At 44.1% G+C, this 23,052-nt stretch overlaps 1 protein-coding gene across 1 annotated transcript; it reads left to right on the forward strand.

Moving 5' to 3' along the window:
• Positions 1-5,675: 5,675 nt before the first annotated feature.
• On the forward strand, positions 5,676-15,364 carry Acod1 (aconitate decarboxylase 1). Its single transcript, XM_031361416.1, has 5 exons — positions 5,676-5,772; positions 7,956-8,117; positions 8,736-8,825; positions 10,517-10,722; positions 13,391-15,364. The coding sequence occupies exons 1-5, from the start codon at positions 5,761-5,763 to the stop codon at positions 14,385-14,387; spliced, it is 1,467 nt and encodes a 488-aa protein (XP_031217276.1). The 5' UTR covers positions 5,676-5,760; the 3' UTR covers positions 14,388-15,364.
• The last annotated feature ends 7,688 nt before the right edge of the window (positions 15,365-23,052 follow it).

The following is a 23,052-nucleotide window of genomic DNA, read 5'->3' on the forward strand; positions in this document are numbered from 1 at the left end:
GAGAGAGAGAGAGAGAGAGAGAGAGAGAGAGAGAGAGAGAAAATAATAATTAAAGGAAAAGAGGCCATAAATCTGAGGAGTGAGAAATTCATGGAAGGAGAGTTAGGAAAAAAGATGTAAAATTTAAATTTAAGAATCTTCAGTAAAAGTAGGTCATTAAGAGCTACATCAATTGTGGAGGACAAATGAGAAGAAAATGCCTAACATCCCCAGATGGAAGTCTTTCTGAATTATAAACAAGTGAATACATTCATCACCCCCTTGCCATACAAATCAATGGTTTGTGGTTTCTAGGACCAAACAACAGTGCTTCCCATAGGCAAGCTGTCAATCACCAGATTCTTTCTTTATCCTACGGGCTGCTGTGCAGGCCCTCTCAGCCTGAGCTAGATACATACCTAAAACACCAGTGAACACATGAACGGCCCTCATAGAGTCAGACCCCAAGATCTGGGCTCAAGCCTGTTCCTCTGAATATCTTTAAGACTAGTTATTCCTCCTCTGTACAGAGAGAAAAAGAAGTGTGTTTAATTAGAGCCCCCATCAGTCATCTGATAAGACCCAAAAGGCTTCTCCTCAAAGCTCTATTTGCAGTTGTCTGTAGGAAGCCACCCAGTTAAGATTTTCACAATAAGGTATCAGTACACAGTTTATTATTTCACTGTTAGAAGAGCCCTCTGCAGTAGAAATGCACATTCAAGTCAGAGGCCCAAATCCTTTTGCAATTGTTTTGTTCTTTAGTTATACTTTCATGCTGAGTGTTTAAGACAACAATAGTGGTCAAGAATTACCCTTTTCCCACTAAAACCAATTTAAAGAAAGCCTAATAGCAGTTACTTTCAAGGATCTGGGAGTAACTCCATTGTTCCTTTCCCATGCACACCATCTGCTGGGATGGGTCATGCTCCTCCATATGACTTTCTTTGGAAGCATAGAGAACGTTCTTCTCCACTGGCTTCCCTCCCTGCAGGATGTACATTGGTTCAAGTCCAGTCTTGGGATTCTTCGTGGCCTCTCTGATGAAAAGGACAGGTAATTTATCAGAATAGGAGTCTGTCAAAAAGATCCCATTGGTCCCTGGTTCCTAATTGTTCTTGATGGGAGAGCACCAAGAATTGATCGCCATGTTAGTCCCTCTGCCCAGACTTTGGTAGTTAAATGCTGAAAACCACACTTTCTCCAGTCTTTGAGTTTGAACTTCCATACATCATTTAAACAAAGCCTGGACAACAGCAAAATAATTCTGGCTCCTTAATGGTTTCATAAGTAGTTAAAAGATTAGGTTTTGCCATGGGGTAGCCTATTGTATGTGAGGGAGCCCTATTTCTTAGTTAGAAGGGAAGATTAAGAGAAACCTATTGGACTGGAGATATGGCTCAGCAGTTAAGAGCACGAACTGCTGGGAATGTTCAAATCCCAGCAACCACATTATGGCTCACAACCATCTATCTGTACAGCTACAGTGTACATACATACATACATATATATGTATATATATACATATATATATATATAAAATAAATAAATCTTTAAATAAAAAAAGGTACCAACTGCTCTTCCAGAGGTCCTGAGTTCAATTCCCAGCAACCACATGGTGGCTCACAATTATCTGGAATGGGATCTGATGTTCTCTTCTGGTGTGTCTGAAGAGAGCAATGGTGTACTCATATACATAAAATAAATAAATAAATCTTTTAAGAAGGGACAGAGAAACCTATTATCTATTGGAGGGGTTGACAATGGGGACATAGAGGAATGTGCTCTTCATTGTGTTCTCTCTTTCCAGGAGAGAATACCCTCATACAGAATCCCTCCTAGAATTATCGAAAAACCTATTGGCCAATGTTGATGCCGCCATAAGGAAACACTACTCAGATTCAACCCCAATGTACACATAGGCTCCACCATCTGTTAACTACTATACAACAACCCTCCAGAGGAACCTTTAACACTCACCTGAAACATATTTCCATAGAAAATATCACCAAGTGCCCTAAGAGTCAATAAATTCCACCCAAGTTAATTACAAAAACACTTTAGGTGTTTGAAGAATGAACTTGAAGAAGAGCAATGGAAAGTATTACAATCCGTTGGGAATGTTTAGTTTGCTGACTCTTGTTAGGGTTTCAGACTAACCCATCCCCGCAGTGGGTAATTGCTGATCCTGGTCCCTGAAGAAGGTATTCAAGACCATGATCCTTGCAGCTCCTGGCTTTCATTGTCTCCACAGCTTCAGGTTGCACAGAACAGTACCATGAGACCAACCTGGATACCCCTGAGGGGGAAGGCTTCTTACCTACTTCAAGAACCAGGAGGCACCAACCTGCTGTAAAACTCTGTGCCAAGCTCACAAGGCACTCTGTCTTCCAGCAGATTCACCGGCTCTCAATGGGAAGCCCCTTGCAGGCACACAGTTGTAATGTCCCTATGTCCCCAGTGCCTTCTGCATCAGGTGTGACAGCCAACAGCCAAGGGTTTCACAAGACAAGAGATTTTGGTCATGTGCCATTTGGAAGAAAGAAGAAAATAAAATAAAAAGACAGGAGAAAATAGAAGTCTGCTGGTCAGGACACCTCCTAGTAACAGCCTGGTGTCACTTGTACCAGAAACCTTCAGTTTCTTTAGAACCTTACCTTAGTTCTTCATGATGGGTAGCAGATACCTAGGAAAGGAAACTCAAGAGAAAGTAAGATCAACATTCCTAGCAGGGGGATTGATCGGGCTCACTACAGCAAGCCTGACCTCTGACACTGGAGACTGGCAGCTATGCCAATCACTTTGAAACTGCTTACAGAGCCCTGGTATTTTGCTCTAATGAAGTACGGTGCAGCATAAAGCATAGATGCTCCAATCAACAGAAGCATGGCAAAGTCCATCTCTCACACAGCATTCCAAAAATGTGCCGTTGATTGCAATGATTCCTGCAAACTTCCCATGGGTTCCCACTATTGAATTTTTATTGAATTTTCAGCCAGTTCACCAGCTGAGATGGTTAATTCTCCAGTATCAGGTTCTTTCACATCTTCTAATAGTAAAGTAAATAGACAGCAAAAGGAAAATTAGGAAACTATTATTTGTCATGTTGAAACAATTCAAAGAAGACAATAAAAAAAAAATCAAACACAGAAGTAGATCCTCTGAGATCCTTGGTGATGGCAAGATGCCAGACAAGATTCAGTATCAGGGCTATAGCTCAATTCTCCCAGCAGTCTTCAGGGTGCAAATTAAGAAAGACTGTGGGAGTTACAGCTACATGTCCTCGACAGGCTTCAGGGTGCCTAGCCTAGAAGTTACAAGTGTTACAGCCCTGTGCTCTCACCAGGCTTCAGGAGGACAGCCAAAAGACTGCCGGCAAGTACTACAGTTTGAACACTCTTAGGGGCTTTGGAGTGCTAGCTAATAGCAATCCCTGGCAGAACAATTCTGCAGGGTGATCACTGACAGGGTAACAAGCATAACAGACCTCCTGTCTCCCGCAGGTCTTGAAGTCTTGAGTTGCAAATCTCAACAAGTCTCTGGAGTAATGCATCTTGGATAGTCCAAGTGGTTGTATGAATGAATTACCTTCTGCAGCCAAAATGGGGAGCCTTGGGGACTGAAGGAAGATGAGTCCCCCAACCTGCTGCTGCAGCCAGAGCCTGGAGGCTGGTCTGAGCAAGTTGCCTGCCTGGGCAGAAGCTTCCAGTGTGGCAAGACTCTTAACTAGTCTGTCTCCTCCTCTGGCATTCTTCTTCCTCAGGAGAATGTCTGGAAGCCAAGCTTCTGGCCAGAAGAATCCAGCTAAGAACAGGTCTCCATATTTAGGCTTCCTCTTCTTCAAAGAGGAGGAACATATGAGGGCCAGGACATAGGTCAGAGCCAGAATCCTGCCTACCTGAACAACTGGTTCTGAAGTCTTCCTCTTCTCCCTCCTCTTCCCCCCCCTCCTCCTCCTTCTCCTCTTCCCCCTCTCCTTCCTTCCCTCCTCTTCCTCTTCCTTCTCCTCCCCTTCCTCCTCCTTGTCTTCCCCCTCCCTCCTCCTCTCCCTCCTCCTCCTTTTCCTCTTTCTCTTTCTCTCTCTCTCTCTCTCTCTCTCTCTCTCTCTCTCTCTCTCTCTCTCTCTCTCTCTCTCTCTCTCTCTCTCTCTCTCTCTCTCTCCTCCAAGGAACAATCTGTGAAGGCTGATATTTCAGAGTTCTCTTCTATTACACTGAACCAGGTGGTCTGTGATTGGCCAAATGCATATGCTTAAATGGTGTGTGTGTGTGTGTGTGTGTGTGTGTGTGTGTGTGTGTGCACGTGTATGTGTCTGTGTGGTGTGTATTTAAATATTTTTAAATAATTTTTTGAGACTTTATGTATTTACAACATTTCCACCCTTCCTCCTCCTAACTCTGGCCACCATTCCTCAAAAATTCATGACCTCTTCTTTAGTTATTATTCACATATACACACACACACAAACACACATATACACACACATGTGCACCCATATGCACACATACATACTATATAATGCATGTAGATACATATGTATCCTAATGAGTCCATTTACTTGTATGTTCACATGTTTAGGGTTGACCACTTCTGGTTGGCTAGCATCAAGGCACTCATCCCTGGAGAAAACCGATGTTCCTACTCTCAGAAGCTATTGACTGCCTGTAACTCTTCAGTTGGGGAGGATCTTAGGAAATTTCCCCATCCATCCTGTCGTGTCAGTTGGTGTTATTAGTATGTAGATCTTGTTTGGGCAGACATATTTTTTACGTCTTGGGTGCAGCTTCCCTGTTACGTCGAGACAGAGCTATCTTGCAGCAGGTACCCTGGTCCTCAGGCTCTTACAGCATTTCCACCTCATCTTTCTCAACTCTCTCTGAGCCTTAGGTGTAGGGGTTTCGTGGCTGAGATACCAGTTAGGGTTGGGCACCCATGCTCACTTAGTTTTTGCATTTTGACCAGTTGTAGATAGTTGTAGTGCTCCCCATCCACTGTAAAAAGAAGTACCTTTGATGAGGGGCGAGAGCTACACTGTGGATACGTGTTTAGAATGCAGCTAGGGCTGGGAAGAGGCAGTAGTAGGTTCTCCTCTAGGATTTATGACCTCTAGGGTCATGGCATATTCGGTGACTATGTTAGTGACCTCTGGGCTATCGCCTCTGAAATTATGATGTAATTAGTGGCTTTGTTCACAGTCCCAGGCATGAATTTCCTTCTGGTGAGCAGGTTCTAAGTCCAAGAAGACACAGCCAGGGGTTTCACATCATTCCCAGAAGCTGATTCACGGTTGGGTGGTGACCGTGGGCTGTCAGTGAGAAGGCTGCTGTGAGTGGCTCCTTGACCTTCCAGATCTGAGGACATTTCTTCCTCTATCATATTCTTGCTATTTCCTTGTGCTAAGTTTTCAGTGGGGTGCCTAGTGAAGAGAGTGTGCACTCTTCTCACCTATGGCCCCTAGCTGGGACAGTCCATCCCTTTGTAATTCTAACTTAATTTTTCTTATATCTGTGAGAGATCATCACTATAACACAGTGAGGAGGCCACTATAACACCTCCTCTCATCAATCCTGCATCTGTAAGGGAGCTCTACACAACATTACAAAGGAAGTTGAAGTGAGATCATTGGGGAGGTGTTGAAATGGTGGAAATTCCATGGTTGAAACAAAAGTGAAAGGGAAGGACCTGGAGAGAATGACCATGTATAAAGGCACACGGCCACTAAAGGCACACAGCCAGCAACTGCTCCAGCCGTCCACTTCTGAGCCAGTTACCCTCCAGAGCAACATGATGCTCAAGGTACTGTAGCATTTGATGGAGCTTGCCTAAACTGCTTTTCTGGCTTGCTTCTTCCTTTCTCAATCTGTTAGTCTTTTACTAGGGTATCTGCTCTGCTGCAGAAAGGATATCTTAACTTTTCTTATGGTCTCTGAGCTGCCTGATTAGCTATCTGTTGGTTCTCCTCAGTGTTTGACAGAAAACGCACATGATCCCATTGCTTACTCCTAGCAAGAGAGTAAGGCAGTGTAAGTTCACTGAACCTCCACCTCTTGGTTTTATGTGTGTCCTCTGTGGGATAGGAGCACATCTGTGATAGGAGCACAGGAGCACATCTGTAATTATCTGTTTGCCCTCATGTTCCCTGTAGAACCCTGGTAGGTCTTTCAAGTTGGATGGCCTCACCTACTGGTTTGGAAGTTTAGAGAGCTGTGCACAGGGAGCTCACAAGGGCTCCTGGCACTTATTATAAAATGACTCCATACTCTGCTTTAATCTATATGTTAGTCATAGGATCTTACTAAAAAGATACACAAATGCCTCTATAAAGTCAAGCACGCCAACAAGACATTTGACTTGTGGATGAAGTATGACGCCCAGGAATCTGAGCAGAGCTACCATCCCCTTATGATCTCTCCCTTCAAGGTCAAGGAGGGTGGCTTGTGCTTTGGCTCACAGAGCATGTTCAGCACTGTCAGGTCAGGGGAGCCCACTGGTCCGTCATAAATCACATGAACAATGTCATCCCCATGCCTAGGGCTCTATGCCGCTGTTCCTCACCCGCACTTCATCCAGTGTTCAACTTGGAAATCAAGCCAGCTTATTATTATTAGGTCAGTTCTTCCCCCTCCTCCCCTCCCCTTCTGCATATAAACGCTTGTCAAAATATCTACCAGTATGAAAAGCAGTATTATTGTCTTCCATGGCCCTAACATCCAGAAACATCCATAGCAGTGTCCTTTGCTCTCCAGGCTGTCTCGTCTCCTGCTTTCTTCTACTTCAAGCTCTCTTGGATTTTCTGTCAAAGCTTTAAAAATGTAACAAATGTTCCATTCTCTTGAAAACAACAGTTGTTATGTGACCAATAAATCTGAAGACTCTAATCATGGGGTTAGGGCTGAGACAGGAGAATCATCAAAAGTTCAATGCCAGCCTGAGCTACATAGTGAGTCCAGGTTAGCCAGGGCCATATAGAAAGATCCTGCCACAGAAAGATAAAGAAAAGAAAAGAGGAGGGAAAAGGCCGGTGGGCAGCAGAGGTGGAAGATATTCCTGTAGGTGCTGGTTCTAGTCTATGACTCTATGTCACTTTGGCAGTGAGCCCAGTGTGAGAGGCCTTAGACCCTTCAGATTCCCTAATCTGATAAGTCTCCTATTACTTGTAAATGGGCAACGTTACAGTCAGAGATGGAAAGGAAGTTAAGCAATGATGTGATTATCAAATGTGGAAAGGAAAATTACTTAATAGTTCACTAAAGAACTCCAAGCTAGGCATATAGTGAGAGCTCCTTCCAGTTCACTATTTTTAAATTATATTTTCCTGTGAAGGGACACAGAATCAAAATTACTACCTGTGCACTGAAGAACTTGATAATTAAAGGAGTTGCTAAGTCCTCTGCTCATGGATGGAGACACAATCATCCTGCCCTGAGGGCTTGTATCTGGTTTCATTGCCTTCTACACACGATGGTCACAAACCACAGTGTCCTTTAAATCCTTCTCCCGCCGCGGTCTAGTTTTCCCTTCACTGTTCTGCATCTCCTCTGTTGTCATGTGCTTACCAGCCTGCATATTTCCACATCCCCATGGGTGACAATGCACAATGTGCTTGGAACACTCATTACAAAATCAGTAAGGGCAGCACTTAGCAGTCTAAACGCACCTCCCGTCCAGATGTCCCCACCTCATGGACAGCTGTCCTTCTATCTCCCCCTCTGTCTAGGCTCCCATCATGCTTTGTTGGCGTCATCTGCCAAGCAGCCTGCATTATCAGTGCGACTGGGCAAAGAACTTCATCATTGGGTATTTCCAACTCCTCCTGCCTAACGTAGTAGGTGCCTAGTGCATGTCGCTTTGTGGGAAGGAAACTTAATCACACCAAAAGCAGGTTTCTTCTCATGGAGGAAAACCCTTTACCAGGAGGTCTCAAAAGAAGCCAGTGGATACAGGGTGGGTGCGCGCTTCTAACCTTCTTCTCTTTGAAGTCTGTCACAGAAAGCTTTGCCAGCATGATTCACGGCTTGAAAGTGAACCACCTGACAGATGGTATCATTCAGAGGAGCAAGAGGATGATCCTGGATTCTCTGGGCGTTGGTTTCCTGGGAACAGGCACAGAAGTATTCCAAAAAGTCACCCAATATAGTAAAGTAAGAAATCCAAAGTTTGCTTCCAAGATAAAACAAACATGCAAGCACAGACCTACTCCCTCAGTCTATACTTGTTTTTAAAGTCCATTCCAACCCACTACTAATTCAGTCGTGACACCAACCATTGTTAATATCTCACAGCTATTTATCTGTATCACTAAATGTACATCTCAACCCAAAAATATCAGAAGTGAGATTTCCCACTTCTGAAATGACCACAGACAGCTTGCTTCTTCATGCAACTATTCTCTGGGGGAAAAAAAGTCTGTTCAAACACTCTGAGCAGAAAGTGGGTATGTCCATGGGAGATACAGCAGGCGTTCTCAATAGCAGGTGCCTGGTGTGCCTCATCCTGCCTCCCACCCTCAGAACTTAGCCCAAGAGCTAATGAGAGTGGATTCAGACTCGCTCGAATGGAGCTTCTAGATTGTGATTTGGGGATAAGCAGATCTCCGTCATCTCCCTTACAAGGTTAATGGTGTATATATCCCTCTGCAAGGAAGAGAGTGTCCCAGCAGCTGGGCTGCCCTCAGGGGTCCGGTGAGGCCAGACACGCCACCTCCAGGAGGAAGAGGACCTCAGTCTGTTGTTGTATTAACTGTTGTTCTTCTGTTCCAGATCTACAGTTCCAACACCTCCAGCACTGTTTGGGGCCGTCCAGACTTCAGGCTCCCACCGACATATGCTGCTTTTGTTAACGGTGTCGCTGTAAGAAAGTTTGTCAATCTTTCCTTTAATTAAGCCATTGTAGCTCCAGAGGCAGGAACGAGGTCACTGAGGTTCAGAAATCTGAGGTGGCCTGCCCTTCCTCTTCATTTTCTTGTCTCTACAATAACGTGGCACTTTCCCCCACAAATTATAAAGTAGAAGAAGTGGGGGAATCTCAATTAAAACATTCATAAAGTATTCTAATTCTGGACCTTGAATGAACACAGTCCCAAAAAAAGTGGGATGTGTATGTAGTTTGATATCCAAACATAATGCCTTCTTGATTCCTTCTGTTGTGGCTCCCAATATCTGTACAGTATCACTCACCAGGTATTTATTCAGAAAAAATGGCCACATACAGTGTCTATTTTCTCAATGAAAAATTAGGAGAACTAGAACTTTTCATCTGATAGATAATTTTCATGTTGTTTCCTGTGTATCAGGAAATGTCTACAAGACAGTGTGGGGGTGGTGAGTGTGTGTGAGTGTGTATGTGTGGTGTGAGTGTATGTGTGTGTGTGTGTGTGTGTGTATGAGAGAGAGAGAGAGAAAGAGAGAGAGAGGGAGAGAGAGAGAATATTGGGATTCAAGAGTAATATTTTGTTTGTGGGGACAACAGCGCTGACTAATGGAGGTAAAGCCACAGCACATCCTTCAGGTAATACAAAACACACCAACCACATCAGATAGAAATAAAAATCTTGGTTTAAAGAGCTTTCTAATTATTACTGTTTCACATATGGAAAAAATAAAAGGCTTAGATGAAAAAGGACAAAACCTTAGGATATAAAATAATCATTTAAAAATATAGCTTGATAATTGGTGTAGATTTGAGAGCTCTTTGCTGTTCTTGTAGCTTTGATAAAACTTTTTAATTACTTCATGACTGGTACACAAAAAATACATGGCCCAAAATATAGTAAACGATATTAAATTTTTAGTATGTCCTGTTTCAAAGGTAAATGAAGAGTGAAAGGCAGCCTTGTGAGAGAGAGTATAGATCTCCCAGGAGCTCTGGTCTCTAGGGTTGGACTCAGCGTCCTCCAGAAAATCACTAGCTACTCTCCAAGGTCCTGCTGTCCTTTGACAGAGCAGCAGAGGCAACTGTTGTCCCACCATGAGGTTAAGAACCAGAACCAGTTATGGCTAGGCATGAGGCTTACCCTTAGGTGTAGCTAATATACAAACTAGATTTTTCCTTTGCAAACAATATCAATTTGTATATCTTGTTCTTCTCTCCTTTCTTACTTTCTAAATTCTAGTTTGTTTGGTTTTTGTGTTTGTTTGGCAGTTTGTTTGCTAGAGTGAGTGTGTGTGTGTGTGTGTGTGTGTGAGAGAGAGAGAGAGAGAGAGAGAGAGTGAGAGAGAGAGAGAGAGAGAGAGAGAGAGAGAGAGAGAGAGAATGGAATTGGATATGTTGGGAGGTGACGAGAATCTGGGAGTGGGGGAGGGGAACTATGAACAAAATGTATTCTATGAATTTTTCAATAAAATTAATTAAAATAAGTAAATATTTAAAATACTTAAATAAAATAAGTAAAAAATTAAAAACAGTCACAGCCAAATTTTAGAGTATAATTTCAGATAATGGGGTTCCCCCAAATTCTCAAGATCCTTGCTAAATTAAAAGGCAGTCCAAAAGCCAGCACATTTGAAGGTATTTCTGAGGGGATTTGCATCTATTCATACAGGTTCACTCCATGGATTTTGATGACACATGGCACCCTGCCACCCACCCTTCTGGAGCTGTCCTACCTGTCCTCGCAGCTTTATCAGAAGCCCTGCCTCAGACTCCAAAGTTTTCTGGCCTTGACCTGCTGCTGGCGTTCAATGTTGGTGTTGAAGTACAGGGACGATTAATGCACTTCTCCAAAGAAGCCAAGGACATACCAAAGAGGTACAGAGAGCCTGTGCCCATCACGGAGCGCGACACTGCCCCCTGCCTGTCAGTAGCTGTCCATACAGAGCTGTCTGGCTTAGAGGCCGGCTCTGAAGCAGTTCCCCTACAGCTGAAAGATACACCATTTTCCGCCATATAACAAGCCCCCTGTCTCTATAGAAAGGTGTGATTTGGAAATGATCGTGAGATCTTCCCTTGGGATTGTAAACCCAATCTAGCTACAAAGACTGTGAGGTAACTTGCAGATCGGTCATTCCAAGGAGACTCCTGTCACTTGCGTGCAGGAGTATTCTGGGTGTCTCTGGATTCCCCCTCCAGATGGAGTTACAGGTAGTTGTGAGCCACAAGTTGTAAGTCTTAGAACCACATTCGGGTCCTCTACATGAGCGGTGCATGCTCTTAAGGGTTGGACCATCTCTCCAACCACCATAAGTTTCTAAATTGGATTTTTATCCTCTGAAAGTTTCACCATGTATTCATTGTGTATTGATCACGCTTTCTGTCCAATTCTCCCACTTAATCTTCCTCTCAGCTGAATATCTTTTTTTTTATTTTTAATTAGTAGCCCTGAGTCTAATTGGCGCTACCCAAATGGTCATGGGTATGTGATCATCCACTAGGACATGAGCAACCGTACCAACGGGCACATCCTTAAAGGAGAGTGACTCCCACTCCCTCACAACTTACCACAGCAATGAGTCTCCAGTAGGGGCGGGTCTCATTGCCCCTGTGGAGAGCCAAGCCCCAAGCGAGAGGCCTTGTAAACAAAGTCCTTATTTGGCTAAGCTACTGCTATTGGTTGCTTCTACATCTGGTGATCTATCTGCTTTTGCTACATGGCTCATTGGGATTGGCTAAGCTTGGGAGTACTCAACAGCCGAGGGTGGGCCAGGAGGCATAGCTTAAGTAAGCTCCAGAGAGGCAGGAGCTGCAGAAGGCATAAGATTAGAGCAGGAGGGAGAAACATTGTAAAAGGGTCCTGGAATAAACTACAAAAGGAAGAGCTCGTGTAGTTGCGTCTTTCTTGCTGGACGAGGAGGACCCAACATGCCCCCTCCTCCAGCTTAGTCCTGTGAGACTAGCTCAGCTGCTGTGAGCCGATGTGTGCATCAGACATGTCATGTCTGCAAGTCAACATTCCATGGCTTTCCTCTCATCTGTTAGCTCTTATATTCTTCACTCCCTGCCCCCATCTTCTTCGAAGTTCTCCGAGCCTTGGACAGTGGGAAGTTGGTGAAGATGGGTCACCCACCAACAGTTGAGCACTCAGAGCTATTTATAATCATCGCGTTGACCAGTTGTGAGCCACAGCATTAATCCCTGCCTCCTTCAAAAAGAAGCTTCTCTGATGGCAGCACAAACTTAGAGCTATTGACACAAATCTTCAGAATGCAGTTTAGTGGTGTGACCATTTAGCAAAAACAACAGTAGGTTCCAACTCACTGGCCTTCTGCAGGACCTGTGATCTCCTCAGTCATGGGCTTTGACCAAGCTTATAGTTCCAGATATAAAGCCTGTGGAGCAGTTGGTTGCTCCCATGATTTTCATAGGATTATTCCACCAGTAGGCAAATCTTGCCAGCAGGTCACTTAGTATTGTAGCATGCAATGTCCAGGTCTGGGTACAACCAATGATGTCTCTTTCTAACAGCAATGCATGTAGGACCTGCTGGGACTAGCTACCTGGCTAGAGAGAGAGGGGGGAGGGGAGGGGGAAGGAGAGAGAGGGGGAGGGAGGGAGGGAAAGAGAGGGGGGGGGAGAGAACATTTCCTGGTCAGTGTGAGGTTGATGGCTGATGTCTTTGGGTCCTGCATCCAGAGTGATGTCTTCGGCTATAGGGTCTTACAAGGTGGTTATGATGGGTAACTAAGAGCATTAGCAATAGCTTGAATTGTTTTGGGTCCCTTTGTGGCCTCTCTGACTCATAGGGAGGTATCCCTTACCAGACAATGAGATTTTCACTTAATAACTCATGTCCATTGGAAGAAGCATTGCCTGCCCATGCTGAGGACTTCTTTTTAAACTCCCTTTATTTATAAGATATTATACATTCTAAGTAGCTTACAAAGTAATGGGTATTCATAAGGTTTCTTCCTGTGTCCTTAGTTTTGGCTAAAGCAGCCCTGGTCCTTATTTCCCCACTTAAACTTTCAGCCTGGGTGCTCCCCCACTTCTCTCATGCCTTAGGCTCCACTGTCCTCTTTAACTGGCTGTTCTCCTCGGGTTGGAAGCCTGGTGGTTTCTGTACAGCGCATGCCCTTCTCTTCGACTAACATCTTATTTCCCCATTCCCTGGGGCCTCCATCTTTGAAACTTCCAACTCCAATATCTCTTTCATTTTACCTATATTTTATTATACTCTCTTCCTTAAGGTAACCATACCCAGTGGCCATTTCTAGTATCCTGGTTCCACATATACTCAAAGTCAAGCATACTAATCAAGAGATTCAAAGCTAGGATCCACATAGAAGAGATAATATGTGGTGTTTGTCCTTCTGGGCATGGGTGCCCTCACTCAGTATGGTTTTCTCCACTTCCACCCATCACCTGCAAATTTAATGGTATTATTTTTTCTTTACAGCTGAGTAATATCCCATCATCTATACGTACAACATTTTTTTTATCCATCCACCCATCCGCTGAATTTCTTGCTTTTGTCTTCCAGGTTCCATCCTCCCTCTGTGGTGGGGACTCTAGGAAGTGCTGCTGCTGCATCCAAGTTTCTGGGGCTCAACTTGACAAAGTGCCGCGAGGCCTTGGCTATTGCTGTGTCCCACGCCGGGGCACCCATAGCCAATGCTGCCACTCAGACCAAGCCCCTACATATTGGCAATGCAGCCAAGCATGGGATGGAAGCCACGTTTCTGGCAATGCTGGGCCTCCAAGGAAACAAACAGATCTTGGACCTGGGGTCAGGGTTTGGTGCCTTCTATGCCAACTACTCCCCCAAAGACCTTCCAAGCCTGGATTCTCACATCTGGCTGCTGGATCAGCAGGATGTGGCCTTTAAGAGCTTCCCGGCACATTTGGCTACCCACTGGGTGGCAGATGCGGCTGCAGCTGTGAGAAAGCACCTCATGACTTCAGAAAGAGCCCTGCTCCCTGTTGACCACATTGAGACAATCGTGCTCAGGATCCCTGATGTCCAGTACGTAAATAGGCCCTACCCGGACTCAGAGCATGAAGCTCGTCATTCTTTCCAATACGTGGCCTGTGCCATGCTGCTGGACGGTAGCGTCACTGTCCCATCCTTCTACAGCCAGCAGGTCAATAGGCCTCAGGTGAGAGAATTGCTCAAGAAGGTGAAGCTGGAACACCCTCCTGACAACCTGCCCAGCTTCGACACGCTCTACTGTGAAATAAGCATCACTCTGAAGGACGGAACCACTTTCACCGAGCGCTCTGACACCTTCTATGGTCACTGGAGGAAACCACTGAGCCGGGAGGATCTGCACGAAAAGTTCCGAGCCAATGCCTCAAAGGTGCTGTGCGGGGACACGGTGGAAAGCCTTATAACGGTAGTAGAAAAGCTAGAAGACCTAGAAGACTGTGCCGTGCTAACCAGACTTCTGAAAGGAGCCTCTGTCCAAGATGAGGCTTCAAAACGATCCAGCATGTTCTCATTCCATCACACAACTTTGCCCAGGCTTACCAATGTCTAAACAACGTTGCACTGGAAAAGATACAATGATTTAGCTTCCTGCTCCATCGGCCCAGCAATGAGCCCAGCAAGGTACAGAGTCCAGAAACAGAGGCAAGTGTATTTGGAAGGAGTCTTGTCTATAATTTGGTAGAACCAGTCCTACTACCTTCATGATACCAAAGAAACAAACAACACAAGATCTGATCTGTATTCACAGGGGTGAAGTCTAAGACACCTGCTGTCTGCTTGTAATCTTATCTGAGGAATTATGTATTAACTCTGGGAACTTCACAAGTATAGAGCAAGTGGAATGTGCATGCAGCTGGCTGCAGATGAAGCAAGCTTGGTCTGCCCACCATTTATCCAGAGAGGGTGGGTACTGCCCAGCCCTCCTCTCTGCAATGGCTGGATTGAGGGAGTGGCCACGCATAGCCCTGAGCATGTAGCCAAGAATCCCTCTGCTTCAGCTTCTCTACTGTAATTAGGACAGTTTGAGCTGGGGTGGGGAAGTAGTGTGGCTTAAGACCCATGGTTTCACTCTTTATATTAGATATAAATATATATCTCAAAAAATTATTAGCTCAAAAAATTATTTTGAGAAAGTTTAGCAGTTGAAGATACAATAAAAATGAAAAGGGGAAATTGTAAACGTGTGAGTAATGAAAATATTAACTATAAACTATGTTGAATATCCTCTGGATTCTGAAGAAAACAGGCTCTTAGTTCCAGATGTTGACTTGTAAGCATTCTCAGGGAAATATTGTGAGTAACCATTTGAGAACACCTGCAGAATGCATCAGTTCTCAGATCATAAGAGTTGAAAATATAATTAGAAAAATGATAATCCAATGGAAGAAAGAAAAAAAGGCAGAATGATAAAGAAAAAATGATGTTTGGAAATATGATGTTTGGAAATGTATAGATTTGGAAATCTATAAACTGATAGAATCTTGAGTATGTCTACAATTCCAAAAAGCAAAAACAGAAGCCAAACAATAAATGCTCCAGCCAGGTAGAATCATGATTGTTAGAACATGCTTCATTTTAAAAATGCTTACTGTTTTACTGATGTTTTATTAGTCACCCACTTGAAGTATACCATTCAAGAACATAAAGCAAATTTGTGCTCACACAGTCATAGCTGAGCTTTGGAATGCTGCCGTTACCTTTAAAAATTCCTTCACATCTATTTGACATAAGTCCTGACGCCCACCTCTAACCCTTAGCCCAATATGAGCTTTTAAAATATATTTTTGTCTTTTCAACAGATTTCATATGATCAGAATCCTACAATGGATAGGCTCATGTACTTGCTTCTGCTACTTAAGTGGTTTGGACCATTTCCCACTTGGGGATCAGTACTTTATTTCCCTCCCTTCATTGTTGTGTACCGTTATAAGGTCTACTGTAGCTTGTATGGGAAACCTCGTCAGGAAATATGGGTAAAAACAAGCCTGTTATTAACTAACACATGATAGTGAGGACTTCATCTATGCCAAGGGATGTACCAAGTACAGGTAATGAAACAGGCCTAACCTCCAGTTCCCAGGAGCCTTCACTCTAGTGTGACTGGACAAGGAGCCACCTTTGTGCCTGGGCTGGTTAGGCTCCACTGCCTGTTTTCTCACGCTGGTGTGGCTGTCAGCATCTGAGTGTGTTCAGGGTCCAAAGTAGGAGAGCCTTCCCTTAATGCAATTAAAAGCAGTAATTCCTGGGCTGTGGTACAACTCGGGACACCTTGGAAATGTAGCTTCCTGGTCAATTCAAGCAGGAGTCAACACAGAGCAAGGCTAGAGGGGAGTCAAATTAGGACGAAGTCAGCACTCCTGCCAGAGATGTGACAAGTGTGTGCACACATGTGGGGCCCTTCAGCACCGAAGGAAAGCCACACACAATGTGTGCACACATGTGGGGCCCTTCAGCACCGAAGGAAAGCCACACACAACTGCATGTTTGGAATCTTTTTTAATCGTTTAGAAAAGGATTTTGTTGATCCTTTCTTTAGCCCTATGTAAAAATGAGAGAATACAGGGTAGCAGGTGGCTTGTTGGATAAAGAGCTCTCCACATCCCATGAGGATCAACTTCGTTCAGAACTCTAGTATCCACAGGAAAAGCCAGGCATGCTGGCCTGCATCTGTAACCCCAACGCTGTGGAGGAAGAGATAGAAAGAACCTGGGAGCTCACATGCCAACCAGTGTAGCCAAACCAGTGAGCTCTGGGTTCAGTGAAATATCCTGTCTCATAATAAGTTGAAGAGCAATGGAAGTCAGCAACATCAAGCTCTGACCTCCACACATGTACACATGTACACATGATAAATGCTCAGACCAACACACACACACACACACACACACACACACACACACACACAGAGAGAGAGAGAGAGAGAGAGAGAGAGAGAGAGAGAGAGAGAGAATAAAGAAAGAAAACGGCATCTGATACTTGACAAAAAGTAAGACTTTGGTATATTTCCCAAACAGCTGAGTGTTTTACTAGCATCTAGTCCAGTGCCTATAATATTTGAGTACCAACTCTTTCTAACTGTACAGCATGTGAAAACAATGTAAGATGCATAACTTCTAAAAATAGTACGACTTTATGTGAACACTGAAGAACACAAGATAACGAAAATTAGTTCAGCCTTCTAGCTCACTCATAAACTCAAAAGTTTACATCCCTGCCATACATAAATTTTCCCTGCTTTTTATTGGAACTTACACCACAAAGCAAGGACCAGTTACCTTTGGATCTCCAGTGGGAAGTCCAGAGGAGCCAGGAGCCCATCAGTACCAAATGTGGTGTGACAGTGTTGCTTCTGTTTTTAAAAGTGACAACTCAAAATGAAGCATGCTCATGCAGAAAATGCATGGACTGAATAATTTGGTGATGGTTACCCAGGTATGACGGAGATCATACGTGACGTTCCTATGAAGCCATAGAGTATGCAGTTCATTTGGTCAGAGCTAAGATCTTTGTACTTCAACAGATTCTTCCAATTATTTCCTCTAAGACATCATCTTCTAAACATGTTATAAAACACCCCTCTTCCTTCCTCTCTCACTAACAACAGTATGCCAAAGAGCTCTTGCCACGAACACATATTTCAGCTCCACATCATTGGTAGTATCCCTCTGGAGTTTACTTCCATCTTTTATCCTGCTCAGGATCCTTGACCTATCAGAAGAGAATAGTCTAAGTGAGAGAGAAGAGTTGTTGGGCACCTGACAGAGTGCTGGTGAGAAGGGTTAAAGTCTCAGGTCTCCTCTGCCTCTCAGCACCTCCCGCAGTGTTGGGAACAGAAGCTCCCAGAACTGGCACACATAACAAGCTTTCATTTAAATACCCAGCTAACAAGGGAAATGGAGAGTGAATCCATGAGCATCAGTAGGAAATAGTTAAAGCAATCATGATTTAATTTACACAAAAGATGTACTAGATGAAAATTTTCCTTCTTACAGAGAGAGCTGTGGGGTCAGACAACCTGGGCCTAGTCGAATATAAGTCTGTAACTCAGGTGACTCAGTGGGCAATAATTCTGCCTGCAAGGGACAGAAGGAGTTCAGCCATGACTCCTGGGTCCCTGGCTCCTGTTTCAGTCATAACCTCTCACAGCCCTCCCCCCCACAGGAGATGTGTGTTCTGTCAGGTAGACAATGCCCCAAGCTCCCAGCATTCTAGCTGGACCCTACCCCCAGTCATCTGACCACAGCCAGGAATGCCCCGGCCCACAGATAGATAGCCCCACCTCACAATATAAGGGGCGGTTTGCCCCCTCCTCTCTCTCTTGCCTTCCCCTCTCTCTTGCTCTCTTCCTCTCTTGCTTTCTTCCTCTCTCTCTCTCTCTCTCTCTCTCTCTCTACCTCTCTCTCTCTCTCTCTTCTCCTCTCCTTTCTTTCTCTTCACATGGTCATGGTCGGCTTCTTTTCTCTTTTCTATAATAAAATATCTCACTATTATGCATTGCCTCCTTTTAAGTAATGCATCACGCAGCCCAGGCATCAGCAGCAGAGAGATATGGGACAACAGAGAACCAATGTATTTTGAAAGAGTGAACCAGCTCTTCCACCTTAAAAGATGCCGATGATGGTTCATCGCCATCATCACACACACCCAAGACCAATCCCTATACTCTCTAGCTCTGTAAAAGAAGTTAGTGGGTCATGCTGACAGAATAGCAGTTATGTTTACGTGTGGAAAGGAAGGGGGGGGTAAAGTATGGTGACGTTTCTTGCCTGTCAGGAAACTCAGCCTCTTGCTTCTCTTTTTTTTATATCACAGTCCAGACTGCTAAGGCTTCAAAAGCAGAGTGTAAAGCTTCCAGGCTGGAGCTACAGCTCAAGGGCTTTCTGTCACCTAGGAAGGAGTGACGGACCATCCACAGGACTGTGAACAGTGCAGTCCTTGCCAGCCAATGGCCTTGTAGGTCATTCACTATAACCCCACTGGAGAAGACAGGAGGAGGCAGTGTTAATGAAGGCAGCTGATGAGAAGAGTCCAGCCAGATTTTTAGACAAAAACTGAGGGGATGTGATGGGATTCCTACACTATACACATGTGTTGAGCTGCCACACTATGCTCTATAAATATCTAGAATGAAAATAATGAGAACTGGGGTGGGCTGGAGAGATGGCTCAGCAGTTAAGAGCACTTGCTACTCTTCCAGAGGACCTGGGTTCAAGTCCCGGTATCCACATGGTTGCTTACAGCCGCCTAGACCTCCTGTTCCAGACAGAGGATCTGACTTCCTGGTCTAAATTCCTTAGACACCAGACACACACATGATATACAGACACACACGCAGGCAAAAACATCCATACTCCTAATTTTAAAAAGAATCAGAGGATATATGGGAAGTACCATGATTAGAATATAAGATGTCATTTCTTTAATGTCTTCTAGAGCTGACTATAGCTTTGAATTAATCAATTCCTCTTTTAAAAAAAAGTCTATACTATATCTTCAACCATACACAAAGAAATACAGGCAACTAAGGAACTCTGAGGGCAGGGAAGAGCATGAAAAAAATGATTATCAAATACCACATGGTCGTCCCTGAAGACATACATACATGTAACATTATAAGTATGTTAACATTACATGAATTCAGATCAAACAGACTATATATAGGAATAAATATGCATATAGATACATCATATGATTGCAGTAACAATTAGTGAATGAAGGAGATCATAAATTTGAAGGAGAGAGGAGAGGAAGGAAAGGCAAGGGAGAAATGCAATTACATTATCATCCCAAAGCTAAAACTCAGTAGAGCAACCAATAATACACAGAATTGGCTAGAGGACCTTTGGTAAAGGTGGCACATAATAAGAGACAGGAAGCACTGTGGGTTGTCATGGCTACCGTGCAGCTTCAGTACCAAGTGGACCCCACAGACATAAAGAACTTTTGTAACCCAAGGAGAGAAATAAAAAGTTTTCATCAAGCATGCAAAATCGTGAAACCACAAGCTTGGTTACCCACAGCAATGAGATGCTAAATAGCCTGAGCTTGGTACAAAGTAAAACTACATTCTTTGAAAGCATTTAAGACAGCTTCATACTTTGTAAATAAAACAAAACAAAACAAAGAGCTATGTTTATGGGCTGGAATAAAAAATATTTTAAAGGTTAGTTTTGAGGCATACAAGGTACACGGTCCTAGACGTGAAAGCAGAAGCCTCAGCATGTGGCCCGCAGAACAAGTCCCAACAAAGTTTCCTCCAAGGAAATCCTTAAAATGCCAATAACAAGACATCTCATGGAGCCCCGTCTCCCCCCAGCTCTCTCGGGCTTTGTGAGATTGTAACATTATATTTATATCATAATGTTGAGTACTCTTCTTCAAAGATGGCGTCCCATGGTGCCTCCTATTTTTCTTGCCCTTGAGAAAGTCTCTTGGAATATAGATTCACTGCCACATGCAGAGTACAGCAAAGGAGACGAAAACCTCTGCGGCTCAGCAGCCCGGAAGGCCTGGGGTTCTGTGGAATCGCTGGTACTGAGAAACCACTCGTTTGAAGCTCCAGGAAGCTGGCGTCTGGCGCCACCAGAGGAAGGCAGTGTCTACAATGGAACCCTTCGCTCAGGAAAGAGAGGGTAGGCAGTGCACTACGTTTTACTCATCTCTTAGGTGCCCCATTCTCAGGGTAGGCCTTCCCGAGCTCAGTGGATCCTCTCTGGAAAAGCCCACACAGAGAGATCTCTCAGAACTAACAAGACCAGCTATATCATAACGAGTTCCAATTCTCACCGTGGAATACATCCAGGGTGTCTTAAAATTGTAAGGATGAGGCTCCAAGGTAACTATAACACCTTTAACCCCTGCTCTTAAGAAGCAGAGATAGACCACAGAGGTGGATCTCTGTGAATTCAAGACGAGCTTCATCTACATTGTGAATTCCAGGCTATCCGGCACTACACAGTCAGATCCTGTATCAAATAAAGGAAATAAGTAAATCAACCAAAAATACCCAAAACAAGTCTATCTTTTATTTGAGGAAGTGACATCGTACATCAAAAACTGATGGTTGCACTGAAAGGGGCCCCAAAGCGCAGTCATTCCATGTGATTTCCAAAGCCGGGGCCTTCAAAGTGTAGCCTTTACGTCACCACCATTATGTACTCAAGACAGCATCTGCAGGTGACAGTACCCATCCTTTCTAGCTGGTTTTGGAAGCCAAGAGAAACTGGGAATCTGTCAGCTAGAGCACTGAGGAATCAATCCACTCGGGTTCATTAGAAAGCATGATTGCCCGGCAGTGGTGGCACACACCTTTAATCCCAGCACTAGGGAGGCAGCGGCAGGTGGATTTCTGAGTTCGAGGCCAGCCTGGTCTACAGAGTGAGTTCCAGGGCAGCCAGGGATACACAGAAAAGCCCTGTCTCGAAAAACAAAACAAAACAAAAAGAAAAAAGAAAAGAAAAGAAACTATTATTATAGGATTTCACCCAAGCAAGTTTGACATAACTGGCCTCAGATGTGGGCTAGGTAGCACACTTTTAATTTAATTTAATTTTTATGAGTACACGGTTGCTCTCCTCAGATATACCAGAACAGGGTTTTGGATCCCAGTAAATATGGGTGTGAGCCACCGTGTGGTTGCTGGGACTTGAACTCAGAATCTCTGGAAGCACAGTCAGTGCTCCGTAGCCCACCTTTTTTTTTTCTTTGTAAAGTGCCCCAGTTGGTTCTCAGGTACAGCAGAGTCAGAGTACTACAGACCTAGGCTAGACAGAGAAGGATCCAAAAATGTCAAGTGAGCATGTGGCACTTGCCAGAAGATGGTTTTAAAGTCAGTGCGCATCCATTTAAAGTGATACTTCATAGATTTGCTCTAACACGCCAGGTACAGCAGCAGCAGCAAGTGCAGGGGAGTTAGTCTGCCAAGTCCTGTGCACTTGGCCCCACCGACTCTCCCACACACGGTTCTTCTCTTCTACATGGCTCTCTTTCAAGTGATTAAGGAGTGGATCTGCTTGGCTTTGCAAATAAATGCCTTCACTCTCAAAGTGAGAAGTATGCATGTATTAAAACACCCAAGTAAGTCAAGCAGAAACACTAAGTACTTCTGAATGTCTCATGGCCACACCAGCTATAAGTATCACAATCCAGCACAAGGTAGAACTTGGAATTGCCCTCTAGAGCAATTGAAAATTAAAGCTCTACATTAGCTTCCAGAAAGAAGGGAGACTAGAAGATCACAAAAAGGGTGGATTTTACATGGAGAGATCAGTAGATAAATAGATAGGTCTGCTTTGTCAATAATTGTTTATTTTATTTTTTAAAAGTTATTTCTTTGTTTGTTTGTTTTATGTGAATACACTGTCTCTGTCTTCAGACACACCAGAAGAGGGCATCAGATTCCATTACGGATGGTTGTGAGCTACCATGTGGTTGCTGGGAACTGAACTCAGGACCTACCGAAGAACAGTCTGCTCTTAACCGTTGAGCCATCTCTCCAGACCTAATTATTTATTTTTTAAATTAAAATATAAATGCTATCCAACTCCTCCCATCTATCTCATTTGCTCTCTCTCTCAAATCTGTAGCCTCACTTTCTTTAGTTGTTTTACATGCACGCGTTCAGGCTGTATAGTATTATTTATATGAATACAAATTTCAGGACTAACTTCTTGGTATTGAATAACCAATCGTATCGAGGGATATCCTTTACTCCTAGAAAACGATCTTTACCCTGGAGAAAACCCGATCTCTCCTGCTCTTGTCATTCATAAGTTACCTACAGCTCTTTTGGGGGACCCGCCCCCTTGCACAGTCACGTGACTATCAGTGTGGCGCTTGTTCTTGTTGTGGCACCGTTAAGACATCCAGGGTGAGAAGACAGGAGTGGGTGGGTGGAGGAGCACCCTCATAGCGGCAGGGGGGAAGGGGATAGTGGGGTTCCGAACGGGAGACCTGGAAAGGGGAAAACATTTGAAATGCAAATAAAGAAAATATCCAATAAAAAGAAAAAAAAAGAGAAAAAAAGATATCCAGGTTGTAGCTTCCATGTCATTCCTAGGAGTTGCAATCTCACAGCAAAATTCCTTCTCCTCTGGCTTTTACATTTGTCCCTCCCCCTCTTCCGCGGTGGCTTATGCACAGTTGCTGTGTTGTGGATACATCAGATAGGACTGGGCTCCACACAGTCACTTCGATCAGTTGTGGTTTTCCTTAAC

This window comes from Mastomys coucha, unplaced genomic scaffold, assembly GCF_008632895.1.
Source record: "Mastomys coucha isolate ucsf_1 unplaced genomic scaffold, UCSF_Mcou_1 pScaffold9, whole genome shotgun sequence".
Classification (NCBI taxonomy): Eukaryota; Metazoa; Chordata; class Mammalia; order Rodentia; family Muridae; genus Mastomys; species Mastomys coucha.